This window comes from Terrapene carolina, unplaced genomic scaffold (genome assembly GCF_002925995.2).
Source record: "Terrapene carolina triunguis isolate 2854851 unplaced genomic scaffold, T_m_triunguis-2.0 Scaffold42, whole genome shotgun sequence".
Taxonomy (NCBI): Eukaryota; Metazoa; Chordata; order Testudines; family Emydidae; genus Terrapene; species Terrapene triunguis.
In genome coordinates, this window is record NW_020664393.1 from 33418103 (window position 1) to 33432191 (window position 14089).

The 14089-nt window shown below is 37.0% G+C and overlaps 1 protein-coding gene across 1 annotated transcript in view; it reads right to left on the reverse strand.

Annotated features, from left to right (window-relative positions):
• ADGRB3 (adhesion G protein-coupled receptor B3) overlaps positions 1-14089 on the reverse strand; it is a 600480-nt gene that overhangs the window by 105056 nt on the left and 481335 nt on the right. The window contains exons 17-19 of the mRNA XM_026654815.1: positions 10184-10310; positions 8429-8532; positions 4883-4985 (exon numbers count right to left, since the gene is read on the reverse strand). Coding sequence (XP_026510600.1) covers positions 4883-4985; positions 8429-8532; positions 10184-10310 — 334 coding nt within the window. The remainder of the gene's footprint in view (positions 1-4882; positions 4986-8428; positions 8533-10183; positions 10311-14089) is intronic.

Sequence of the window (14089 nt, forward strand, 5' to 3'; positions counted from 1 at the left end):
TCCTAAAGCATTTATGCAAACTGATGATTAGGTTTTTTTGTACTTTAGATGGTCAAAGTGTATATTCAAATCCCCCTCCGCCCCAAAATATGCTCCAAGTTTTAACACAAAGCAGACTTTATGGCTGAGTTGTAAACCCATGTAAATAAGGGATTATCACCAAAATGCTGCAATAATGAGCATCACAAACCCTAGGCTACAATTAGAGAGGATACAGAAAATTAAACATGCTGTGATCATCTACCTCACTCTAAAGGATATAGTCTTCCCTTGATGGGCATACATACACCCTATTACAACTAACAGAATGGATAAATGTGCATGAAGGGAAGAGCATACACTCTGGAAAATGCACCTATTTCTCAAAAGCCACACAGGGCAGTCAGCTAACTCTGAAACATGATAAAAACAGGAAAGATTGAAAAGAATTAACTTCCCCAACCTGTAAAATGTATTTTTGTGGTTTGTTTAGCACTGTTTTCTTCCTAAGGAAAACAGTATTTGTTTATCTCAGATGACTAATGTGTTTTTATTTTCAATGCAACTCTTAATGAAGCCAGATATTTTAGTATGTGCACATTCAGAAACTAAAAAGGGAATTTAGAAAAAAAAATCAGGACGATACCTATCAGTACCTTATTGGGAGGAGGGAAAAAGCCTACTTGATAAGTTAGCACTGGAGCATAATCAAGATTTATAGTTTCAAGCAACAAAGTCCATGCAGTGAAGAAATGCAGCCATTTTTCTTGATGGCAAGGAAAGCAACAGCAAGCAGATAATATGGAAAGAGTTACATGACATAATCAAGCCTTCAAATCACTGAAATATAGTTCCCCCCAAAATGGTAGTCTCTATCAAGCAAAAACTCAGTGTTTGTGTAGGTTTTAGGGACACTTTCTAGTATTTGACAAAGCACACATTTATTTGTCCTGTTAGCTTATTCATGCAACATGGCATCTTTACTATTAAGTCCAATGGATTCTGAATCAGGCCCTTAATACCAATATTAATGAGTTTTAAATCAGAATTGAAAGGAGTATCTTCAGCACACTAATCATATTGGAAATATCCCCATGTTTAAGTAAAGTAATATACCTAATATTTGATACAGAACAAGTTTACCTAAGAAAAGAAACCAAGAAGCAGAAAGAAGTATCAAAATGTTACAATAAATTAACATGCTTCATATCTCCTTCCAAGTGCAACACTGATTATATTTAAGCAGGATGCATAATCATAGAAACTTTTAATCAAACTTTATAACCTTTTTGAAAATTCTGCCTTCAACAACCTTTATTTCAAAACAGGTACTAGAGAGAACAGGAGTCTCTACACATGTCTTATGCATGTTTTAAGAGAATTTTCAACAAGATTTTTCTGCATTTGGAAACTTCTTTGGAAAACATATTGAGACTAGCTGACCGATTCTCTCCTGTCTCCTTTAAGAAACTGCACAATATCTTTCACTATGAAGAGATCAAAGAAAAATGCTTTTCTGGTGAAAACAGCTATTCAATCCCAAATCTTCCAACAACCATCATCCTTTATTCCCCCCTCTCTATCTTAAAACAGGTGAAAAAGCTCCATGGTCTACACCTCAGGTCTAATGTCTGAACCCTCTAGTTGAAATACTTGAGAGGGAAGAATTTTTGCCTTTAAACATTGAGTATTTGAAATATAAAAGCTATTCCATCTTTGAAGAACTTAGACTACTTTTATATGGCCCTATCAGTACACTGTCCATTTTTGCCTGTGTGAAATATCATGACCCTTTTTTAGTGGAAAAAAAGGACTGAACATACTTTTACAGAGAAAGTACAGCATTTCAAACTCACTTAGTCTTCATTAATTCTTCATACACAAAGAAAGTCAAACCATGAATAATACACTCAGCCTTAAAAGACTATTGCTAGTTTTAATATGCAGAATACCTATGGTATATTTAAAGTAAATAAAAAATAAGAAATAATCTGCACTTATTCAGTGCAAGAGTCATGATTCCTTTATTCACAAATTGCCAGTGTGCCCAAAAATAGCCCCACAGAAGTACAAGTTTTTTAAAGTTGGAACAGTTTTTAAATAAATAAAAACTGGTCTGTAAATTGATTAATGCAAAGAGAGAAATCTACAATCTGTAAACCAGGATAACAACATGCTGTCTGTAATCACTGTATTTTCATTTTGCTTAATTTACACACTGCTCCAATTTACTACTAGAACTGGACCCTGACCATCTCTAACCCTATCCAAACCCAGATCCAGTTCTAAGTCCAATAATAAATTGAACAAGTGGGCCTATATAATGGACCATAAAATGTGAATACTCTTGAACTTTGAGGTGTTGGGATTAGTATACAGATATTGATTAGTGGTGATCAGATACCATGGTGATGGTGGTGGTACAAAAATTAGAATAGGATAGTATAGAATTCAAACTTGGTAAATCAGGTCTCTCTCTCGTTACACAACATGAAGACAAGTCCTCTTATATTTAATGTTTAAAATGCTTCCCTTCCTTCTGAAGTACCAAAGCAGCAACACGTATTCTCCAAGAGTCAATTCCCTGCAGTCCTTATTCAGGGAAATTTCTGCTGACTTCAATGAAACCGTCTCCTGAGTAAAAACTGTAGCATTTGGCCCCCACACCTTTAATAAACTCCGCAACTGGATCCTGTTTGTATTACCAGGGAATAGTATTAATATAACTCATATAAAAGGCTAATGTCAAAAGATTTTTTCCTCTCAAACAATGGTTAAGACGCAGATCTTTTTTCTATTTCTGCCTCTTCCAGATCAAATTTTCTCAGTTAACAAGGCAAACTAAGATTTTTCCCCCCCAGCCATTGGCACTGAAATCTAAATGTGGGTTCTTTTTTCGTATATCAACATCAAAAATAAAAATTCTAGCATGAAGAATTTAGACCCTGGGATTCAGCAAACCTCATCAATGCCTTTCAGCATGTGTTAAGTATATGCTTCAGTTACTCTGATTTCAGTGAGACTTAAGCACATGCCTAAGAGTTTTGCTGAATCATGGCATTAGCTGGCAACTTTTCTCATGATGCATGCATACACATGGTGATCTTCTGGAGCTACAGTATACTAGCTCTGCAGTGGACACAGTATAAAAACCAGTTTGAATCAGTAAGCAAAGAACCACATTTTGCCTTTGATCCATTTAACGTACAGCCTCATTAATGGTTGCTCTGCACATGTATCAAGAACAACATATGGACTACAGAGAGCATATATGGACAGAAAAATGTCCATTTTTGGAGCAGCTTTTCAGACCACAAAACACTTTAAAATGTAGACTTCATAATGTGCTCTTTTTCTCTCACAAATTGCCTCAGAAGATCTCCATTCTTAGGATCTCTTATTCTCAAAAAGAAGTTGAGAAAACATCCAAACACTTTTCTGGAACTCAGAAAATGAAAGGGCTACTGCTGGAATGAATAGGTCTGTGGCTCTCAGAGGAGTTGAATTAAAGATTGCCTTGGTTCCAGGCTCCCCAGATCCAAGCACACACATGCTGGAGTGGGATTATCACCCCCTTAGCTAGGGATTCTGTCTAAACCAGGATCCACAGCCCTTACGATGCTCACAATCTCTGGTCCAACCTCTGTTTTAAGGAGCGTGTTTTTTTCCATGTCACTTCCTATTCTTTTTTGAGAACAGTGGCCAACTACTGGGGAGCTCTCCTTTCAATTAAATGCAAGTTGCTGTATAATAAAGTAGAATATAAAACTTTTCCAGTTAGTGTTCTGGGGTAAAATTTTCCAAAGTAATGAAATGACTTAGGAGTCTAAGTCCCACTTACTTGCAGTTGGACTCAGGCTCCTAAGTCACTTGTGCACTTTAAAAAATTGTAGTCCAGGCCTTTAGCTGCATAACTCCTCTTAAAGTCAATGAGATTCACATGACTTCCTTCTGCAGCCCCAAATAGATACTTATACAATATTATATTATGAATTATTGTACAAGTATATATTTTGAGGTACATTTTTCAGCATGTTGCCATCTGCCTCTCATTGACTAAGTGGAGATATTCAGCTAAATACCTACGCACTGATTTGTAAAGTGAATGACAGTAATGGAGATGGATGAAGGCAAGTACGGTCTGAAATTTAGGTTTGTTGTAGAAAAATATAGTATTCTGTTTTTCTAAACCATTTGAACTGTTTTATTTAATTTAAAACAACTGCTTTTTGTTGCTTGGAAAAGCTACCCAGCATCACTCAGAGATTTGTGATGACCCAGTACATAGAAGTGTCTACATATGATAAAGATAGTCTGAAACCACTAATACTCTGAAACCAGGTTTTGTTGTGAGTATTGTCAGTTCTGCAATCTGTACATAAACAAGATGCACAAGGTTATTACTATTCTATATCCATTAGAAATCAAAGATTTAATAATTCTATATTTATCTGGTACCCATACAGTCTTGCTACAGCATCTGAGTATAGCTGCTTGTGCACATTTTCAAGAGTTGTACTCTAACTTCCAAGCAATTTACACTTGCCTTCTGAGTGTCAGTGTATTAATAAAAAGACAAAAAAAGACAACATTGTAGCACAATCCTATTACAACTATTATAATGAGCCAGAATTTGTGCTTTTGATGTTTTATGTCTTTGAACTATTTCAGCTTTGAAATTTAGTTATAAAACACACAAGTCTACCACAGAGAACACAGCATGTCCAAAGGGAATGATACCAAAAGGGATTTTTGGAGGAAAAAAATTAGGAAACGTTAAATAATTTCCTTTGCCTATTAATATTTTACCAAAAGCTCTCTAGTCCTGTGAGAATAGATTTGTATCCAAATTAAACACAAAAAGATAGATATTAAAATACAAAGTCAATATAATCAATCATACCTTATTATGTGTCTGAGTTTGTCCAACCAGTATAAGAATATTTGATGAGATAATAGATAGGCAGAAATTAATTAGAATTATTGACCTCTCAGATCTGATGTACCTGTCCAAATAAATATAGAATAAAAAGGTTCTAAAGCCATTGAAAATGAAATCATAACAGATAAGCAACCATAAATACTTGAATGCAATTCTTAGAAATTTGGGAGACATTTTAAAATGTCTGTTACCAGAATCTCAAGAAAGAATTTTCTATTAAACTATTACATTATTTCTTGTTTGGTATCTCCTACTAATACAAAATAACATGCCAGTTAGAAAAGTTTTTGTTTCCATTATATATTTTATAATTCCCTCAGAATGTCTCAAGACATTAAAGCTAGATTCTATCAGTGCTTCCATTATAAGCCGTTGGTATTATTGATATGAATCATATTGATAATAATGTGACTGCACAAATTCAGATCAATAGTAATATAATTTCTTCTGCTGTCTGCTCCTCTATGGGAGTGTTCATAGAGGGGCAGATCCACAGCTGGCATAATTGGAAATAGCTCCATTGCTGAGGATACGGCCCACAATATCAATTAAGATGCAGTATAGTAGATCATAACATGGCAGTGCATTCCTAAACACTTACATTATTAGGATAATTATAACACATACATTAATTTTGAAGTTTAAACTACATTTACAAAATAATTTGTGTGCAGAAGTAATAATACAATAAGTCCTTCATTTCCATATGACCAAATAGCAAAGATAGCTGATCTTTGTACTGGTAGATATTAAATTATAGTAGTGAGCATTACATATTCCCTGTTGCCAACTTTTGTTATGTTATTCATTTTACAAGTCTATTAGGAAAATAGTTGATAGGATAACAAAATAACTGTATCAACTGGTTTCTTAAAAATGTAAATGTCCTTATTCTGCTACATCGTGTTTTATTTGCTGAAGCACACCAAAACAATGATGACTATTTCAAGAAACACGGCTACCCCTCTGGTATTATTATTTTCAGAGGTGTTCTGCAATACCATTGACTTAAATCACTGGGAGATGAGGGCGCCCAGATTTTATGAAAATTATGCAATTTATTTATAGCTTTTACTTTGTCAGTACAGCTCAGTTGATACTATGTCTCCAGTGGGCCAGAAAGTCATGGGTTTAAACCCCAATTTTAGGTCTTACATGCATAACCACAGCTGACACTTCAGGGCACAGTGAAGAGGGGTAGTTTGAGGTGCTGTGCTTTGGACAGAAAATAAATCATTGTCCTTTCTGCCCAGTTGCCTAGTTATAAGTTAAGGATTCCATTACACTTTTCATAAAAAGAGTACAAGATAACCCAAGAAACGTTCCTCCTATAAATAAAAAAAGTATAATGCCCAAGGCTGTGTGTGATTTGGCAGATGAATACTAAAAGGGTAATGCATTTGCCTACATACTACTACTCTAACTCCTTATTAGTGATGGACATGAACCAGACCCAACATCAAACACCCTGGAACTATGAAGAAACTCAGATTTGAACATGGTACAAGAACATTTTTTTGCTACTCAATGTGTGGGTAGATTTAGTGCTCAGGAAAGTTAGGGGCCCACAGCATTGCCCTGATCCAGGCAGGTGATGTGCAAGCTTTGCTAATGCACCTTATTTCTTCTGACCAGCAATGTTACTATTCCAAAATTCTTTTGAGCAGACACTGCTAATCCAGACAAATTGCAGGGGTTTTCTTGAAAATATTTTCAAGGGTGACATAACCAAGCCCACAAGAACCAAGAATCACAAAAGTTGGTGCAGGAAAACCCTTATTAGATCCACTGTTCAACTTTCTGCCAATGCAAGACTGTTGACTAAAGTGTACTCCTGAAAGCTTTGTTCACTCCAGCTTTAAATAACTCAAATGGTGGGACTTTCAAAGGTCATTTCTACAGTTAAAAAGGCCTCACTTTTAGCACATACTTCCTGATATAAATCTAAATTGTCTTTTTGTCAGTTTCATCCAAACCCTGTTTTTATGCCCCTCAGGTCACATCAAACAATTCCTTTCCCAGCTTAGAAGCCCTTCTACTGGGAACCACCACTAATACATTCAGCCTCATACCAGGTCTCCAACAATGCTAGATACATCACAAGAAACAGCAACAATCCCATAATGCACCCAGCCAATTCCGCAGTTGAGGAGTTGGGAATCACTTCCTGAAGTCATCTTATACTCAGTTTATTTCTTATTTATTTATTTATTTATTTAGCATTTGAATATTAGCCAAGCAATAGTGTTCTTAGTGGGCAAGTAGAGCTCTTGGAGCCCACCACTGCATTTGGTTAGCGGGCACTCCTCGACGATGTGAGTCATTGTTTGAGCTGCACTGCTGCTGCAGCTTGAGTTATCTTGAAGATCCCAATGGGGCTGGTTGGCTGCACAGAGGTCTGCCCAGTCATAAATCAGTTAAGAAGGGGCCACTGACAATGTGGCAGGTTGAAGCTGGGCAGGAGGAGCAATAGGGTCTGTGATGAGGAACTGATTGGTGGTCGATGTTAATTCCTTAAGACATGATGGTTGATAATCCTTATAATATTTTATCCTGGCTGGAATAACCAGGTTTTCTATATTAAACAAAAATGTCTAATCCTCTCTCTCTCATAGAGAGAAATTTAGCTATTTATTTTGGTAATTAAGCTATTTATTTTAATAATAACGTGTGACAGCATATTCCATTGGTTAATGTTACATTTTCCATCCTTTTAAGCTTGATGTCTTTTAATTTCATTAAGTGCCCTTTTGTTTTTATATTATGGGAAAGGGTAAATAGCTGTCCCTAGTTTGCTGACTCTGTCCCTCATTATTTTATATACTTCTCACTCTTCTTCTGTACTAACTAATCCCCCTCCTACTGAATCCCTCCATGCCTTTCAGTTGCATTTATGATCCTAGGGGTCCCTAAGGTGCAAAGCAAGTTCAGTATTAGACTGTGCCACAAAGCCCCAATCAAACATGTTTTTTGAAGGCATACTGCTTCATTCTGTGCCCTTCAATGAATGATGCAGCTGAAGTGTGCATACTCAAGCATAGTAGTCTGAATATCTGTGAACCTGCAAAACCTGAAACTTGTGTGACTTTCATATGTAGTTTTTATTACACAGATACCTCATGTTCAAATGTAAATGGAGGAGAAGTGGGTCAGGAAATAGGCCATAAGCCTTAATTCAAATATAAGAATTCACTTCTGGAGGAATCATGTAAAATGTTTATTAGCTGTCTGACTACTGCACTGAAAGGGCAATATCATTAATACTGAAGAGGAGAGAGAAGGTATGGACTATAATGTCACCAGTAGACCAGGACAGACAAGCAAATCAATTACATTAATCAGATTTATTACAGATCAATTGCAGCATGCACTATATAGCTATTTTGTTAAAAAATGCCTACTATTACTACATATAGAAGATAAGGACATATCTAATGGCATCCTGAGCTACTAATTTAATTCCAAACAATTGTGCATTTCCATTCAACCATGTCATCAATTACATACCTCCATAGTGCTGCATAGACAACTGCGAGGGTGATCAAAGCCAAGCATGAGAGACCACTGCCTACTATTAGGGTTACTGAGGGGGTGCCAGATGATTCCATGATCTGTAGGTTACAACAAACTACTGTGAGAGAAAACCATCTTCCAGGAATTAAAATGCCAGAAAAGAGCAATAAAAAGGAAAATGCCTAAAACAGCTACTGTATCATAGCCAGCCTTGGTAATATTAGGTATGAAGCAGACATGTACTCCTTCTAACTTAATTCCCAATTTGATCCATACACATCTCTGAGATCTCTTTAATTACTGATGCCATCCAGAGAGGCCTTAGAACCTTAAAATGTTTTATTATACCACTACATAATGTTTTGTAAAATAAAGCAAATGATGATATTACAACTTAGTAGGACACCACAATATTAATTTAGGTTTAAAAGGCACTCTAGTTAAAATTAATTTAAATACGTATTTTCCTTGAAAGGTAGAAATATTTTGAAAATAATGTGCTAAACAAATAGCTTGTTTTATTGACAGCTATTAAATATCATCCAGTACTTTATCCAAGATCTGATTCCTGTTCACTGCAGAATTACCAAACTTTAGGACTTTTAATAACTTTGTCTGAAGTCCAGTATTCTCACATGCTTAGTTTTCTTGGGCCTCTGATCATATAGAAGAAATGGCAATATAAGGGAACACAAATATATTGTATGCTTCTTCTGAAGAACTTGGAAATCTAAAATTATTTAATCAGTGCTATTCTGAATTAATAACAGTTGAAAAATAAATACATGACCTTGAAAAAACAAACTTGCTTACTTGCTGTAAAACAATTAGTCTCAGACATCACTATTATGCATTAGGGATATCTGTGTGTATTCTAAAATTAACATGATATTGGCTAATGCAAATTAAAGGATTTAGACCTAAAAGATTGACAAGATATTCTATATGGCTTATCAATATGCTGTTTAAAAGTCTCAAGTATGCATTGTAAATTACATTTTATCAAGATATCTTTCATCAACCAAACAAGAGCTAAGACTAATGTACTTTTAGGCCAGATTTTACACAGAAAGTCATGCTTTATTTCAACCACTTTGTTTCCAAACAGCTGACGCTTACTGCTAAAAACAATCTCTGATCATACACTTCCAAAAAGAGAAAAACCAAATTATTGCCCTTTTGGGTTCAACTTCAAAACGATTTGCTTTTTAGACTATTTTTACATGCAGTAATACCTAGAGTGGTTGGTTCTACATTTTATGTCACTCCTTTCTATGCAAACTTTATTTTTCTTAAAGATGTCAACAGACAACACAGAAAACCTGTACTAAACATGTCCAATGCAGATCTGCAATCTGTTTAACTACGTTATCTAGGGTTTTCATTCTACTAACATCAATAAAACCTTCTACATTCCTCTTGAAAGGATAACACCCTTGAAAAAGGCTGTTAAGTTGATAATCGTTCAATATGAAAGTTTTCAACACATTTGCATTACAATTAGAAGGCTTTCCTATAAAATACTGAGATGGAAGCCGTCCGAAATTGACTAGGATTTAGTTATATCACAGAATCTGGAATTCATTTATCTGAGCTACTGTAGATAACAGGAGACTAACAACATTTTGCCAACCTGCAGTATTTAAACAATTCCTCGATGCAACGTCTGAAATCTACCTGACAGAGAAGCTGGACAACAAATCTTCCTGCTTTTGCATTAAATCTGGATTTTTTTTCTTTGTTACTTACTATTTCTCTAGGTTGCTGAGCCAAAATGGCGAAGGTAGAGAGACGATCACATAAGCATTTCGTATGGGATGCATCGGTAAGCACAGTTTTACATCCCTGGGTGGACCAGGTTCCCAAAGAGTCGTTCCTGCAAAGGAGAGAGAGAGAGAGAGAAATCGGGATAATTATGCCTGACGGTCAATTCCATGATGCGAAAATGCAGTTTAATTGAGAGGAGAGTCTAGGGTAGTTCCCGGACAGAAGAGATCTACTTGTTGTTCAATCGGACTTAATTTAGATGCATCTCCAGCTGTACAGTAATGCGAGGGGAGAGGGGGAGAAAAGGCAGGGAGACGGCTAGGCTGCGTGCAGTGAGCTGTCCAGCATTCTTCATGCTGAAACCTCGCCTAGCTCTGTAGAGCCCTCTGCTACCAGCAGCAGCCTTGTGCACGGCCGGCCAGCCACTTCCTAGCCTCATCAGATCACTGCAAAAACTGATCGGGGGTTGGGAGCGCGGGGGGAGACAGGCTTGTTTCTTTTTCATACCAGCTCTGTCTGTCTCTTGTTCCTTGTTTTTTGGGGTGGTCGCTAGTGTTGTCTCTTTTGTGTGCGTGGTTAGTTTAAATGCAGATGGCTTTAAAATGTCTGTCTAGGTTACACTGGTTGCATTGGGAGATGCCGGATCTTCTGCTCTTCTGGCTATTTTTGTTAAAGGCTTTTATTTTTTTTAACGATCTGCCTTGGAAATTTCACCCTGGAAACGGCAGCATCAGATGCCTCCGACTATTGCCTTTGCCTCAGCTCCAGCAGAGGGACGGATTTCAGCACAGCAACCCACAACATCACCAAAGAGACACGAGTTCGCCCTCCAGACATCACTCAGCCCAACTCACCTTTCCCCATCTCCCTCCCCCCTTCCCTGTATTTTTTTTATTTGGGGGCAACAGTACCGGGCTAACCCCAAGCCAAAGGGGTCGTTTGAATGGGACTTTCCACCCTCTGCCCTAAAAAAAAAAAAAAGAAAAAAAAAAAGACTAAACCAGCCTCCGATTTAATTAGACATTCAAAATGCTCAAATCCACCCCAGCAGAACAATAAAAATGGTATCGACCCACGTTTTCTTTGTGCGGAAAGCGAGAGAGAGGGGAAAAACCCATCTCCCCTGCCTGTGAAACGCAGCACTGGGATCAGTTCTACAGGAGAAAGGGCTCGGTTTCAACTAAATCAAGCCTGTTATCTTTACATAGGTCATATTTGGAGTATAACCATTGGATTTCTTCCCCCCCATGTCTAGGGATCAAATGGAGACACTGCAGCTAGTAACAGCATGTGTTGTCAATTCTTGTCCATTTCACTCTAGGTCACTAAATGACTTGAAATGAGAAAAGGAAACAGGAAGACGGGGGGGAGGAAGGAGGGAAATAACTAGGTTTAATTTTCATTCACCGGGATCACTCTTCTGTTCATCTCTTCTGCCTCTGATAACCCACATCGGTGTGATTTCTCTAAGACAGGGCCCTCAGGAAGTGTAAATTTCTAATTCCCTTTCAGAGTACAATTCACACTATCCCACGTTGGCATCTTACGCCACTAGCTTTTTCAGTGCCCAAAGGCAACACTTATATCATATTCCCTTCAAATCAGTTTCACATAAAAAACAAACACAGACACAATGGAGGAATCTTAGATGAGAGAAAATCACCAAATCTCCAACTACTAAAGCTTTCCTTTAGTAGCCTCTATTCACACATTGTCCCTTGCACAAAGCCAAACAATACTATACCAACATCCACTTTAAAAAATGTTCATACATTTTATTTAAACTATAATAAATTCTGAAACATATCTTCTGGTTCACCTTACAATTTTATTTTATTAGCTTTCCTTTCTCTTATCTTATTGTGGCACACAGTTAAGGCCAAATGAAGTACATTTATCTGAGCTGATTAAATATTTAAGACAAATGATAGTTTAAGAGAAATTGACATGTTTTAAAACATAAGGACAGTATTATTCACTCTGAATTTAGTACACCCTGAATTTAGTACACTGAATTTAACCTGTGTTTTGCATACACAATGTATCCATTTAACACTAAATCTTTCAAGATTGTGTCCAATGAATAGCACTAGTTGAGTTATAATAATAATAAAAAAACCCGTAGACAGCTATATAGACCAATTCTATTTAAAACAAAATACCCCGGATCCTGATCACAATTAAACTGGTGTAAATCAGGACACCCCATTGATTCAGTGAGTCTGATTCTGCTTTCAGGAGATAAAGTCACAAATGAGTTGAACCAGTGATTGCAAATGGCTACCAATAAAACCACTATGTCACACCAAACATCATGCATTCTATATATGTCACATATTTCACAAAAGAACTACACTAGAAATACTTTAAAGATTTAGGCTAGGATTTTTCAAAAGTTCTCAGTGATGGCCTAACTGCTCCTATTGAACTCAAGAGTAAAACTCCCATTGATGTCAATGGTAGCAAAGTTAGGCCAATACTGAGCACTTTCAAAAATACTACCCTTACCTTTTTTCTCCCTTTTGATGCAGGATTGTGAGATATTGAAATTTAAACTATCACATTCAATATTGCCATTCTTTCACCTCTTTATTTTTGGGGGAGAAATTCTACTTTTTGATGACAGCGAGACACATTTCTGTGGCAGGTTGATTATTTTGAAAATGATGGCTGTTTGAAGCTGTTTAGAATGCCAGTCTAAGTCCCTCAGGGTAGACAGAATATAATACACCAGAAACAATGTTATTTTTACTATTCAGTAACTTTCCATGCAATATTATGTGATATACTTAAAAATATTCTCCTTACTGCAAACAATGGGGCTAGTGGCTTAGATTTTTGAAATGTGACTTTGTACAATATTATGTAGGGGCATTTTTGTATAGTAAGATTAATTCTCAGAGGCACAACTGATCACAGACTGATGATTGGGCCACATCTGATGTGCTAGCAACCACATTTTGCTTACCTGTACTTTTCTAGATATCATGACACAATATACCCACTTATTATTGATATGTTTTGTTGAAATTAAGGGTACTAATGTCCTATTAACTGCAGTGCTATTTTCTCTACATAAAAATAATGATTATAAAATTCTGCAGTGGCACTGCTGTCAAAACTACGCACATAACAATGGACTTATCACATAACGTACACTAGCTACCATATTATTTTACTCTGAGTCCTAGCCAATAATACAAAATAGGATGGCTTTATTATGAGTGTGGTGGTCAAAGACACCCACGCAATGATTTTAGTTCAAAGACTCAAGCCTGAGGCCAGTTTATTGACATACATACCAGTGCACTGGGGTGCAGTCTGAAGACTGACACCCCGAAGACTGCTCGCAGGAGGGTTTTTATTTCATCAAACCGCAAGCAAAGTACAAACAATACGTCATGAGTTAAGAAATTGGGGTTGGGGTCAGCCCCCCCCCAAACCACAAGTTAAGAAACTAGGGTTGGAGTCAGTCCCCCCACCCCCATCCCCCCCGGTACCTTCCTCATTAATTTCTGAGAAGTGGGTGTTTATTTGGGTAGAGGGGCGTTTGGTGCTTTTCCCCAGGGGTGGTACTTGGCACCAGTTTGGGTACATTTCTCAAGACACATGTTATTTTCCGGGGTCTTTTGGTTAAAGATTGGGGGGGGGGGGTTTCCATGGGACACCTAAAGAGGATCTATGATTGGCTATTTTTGCAGATAGCTGGAATCACAGAGTGGGTCACAGATCACCCAAAGGAGAAGCTGCATGAGTTAAGAAATTGCATTTAGCTAAAGTTACCTATTGCTTCACACAAGTGGTTATTATATTTCATTAGTCATGAACATATTTCATTAGTGCTGCTGCTGGGGCTTTTTTTTATTCTTTCCCTCCTTGCCCCCCCCC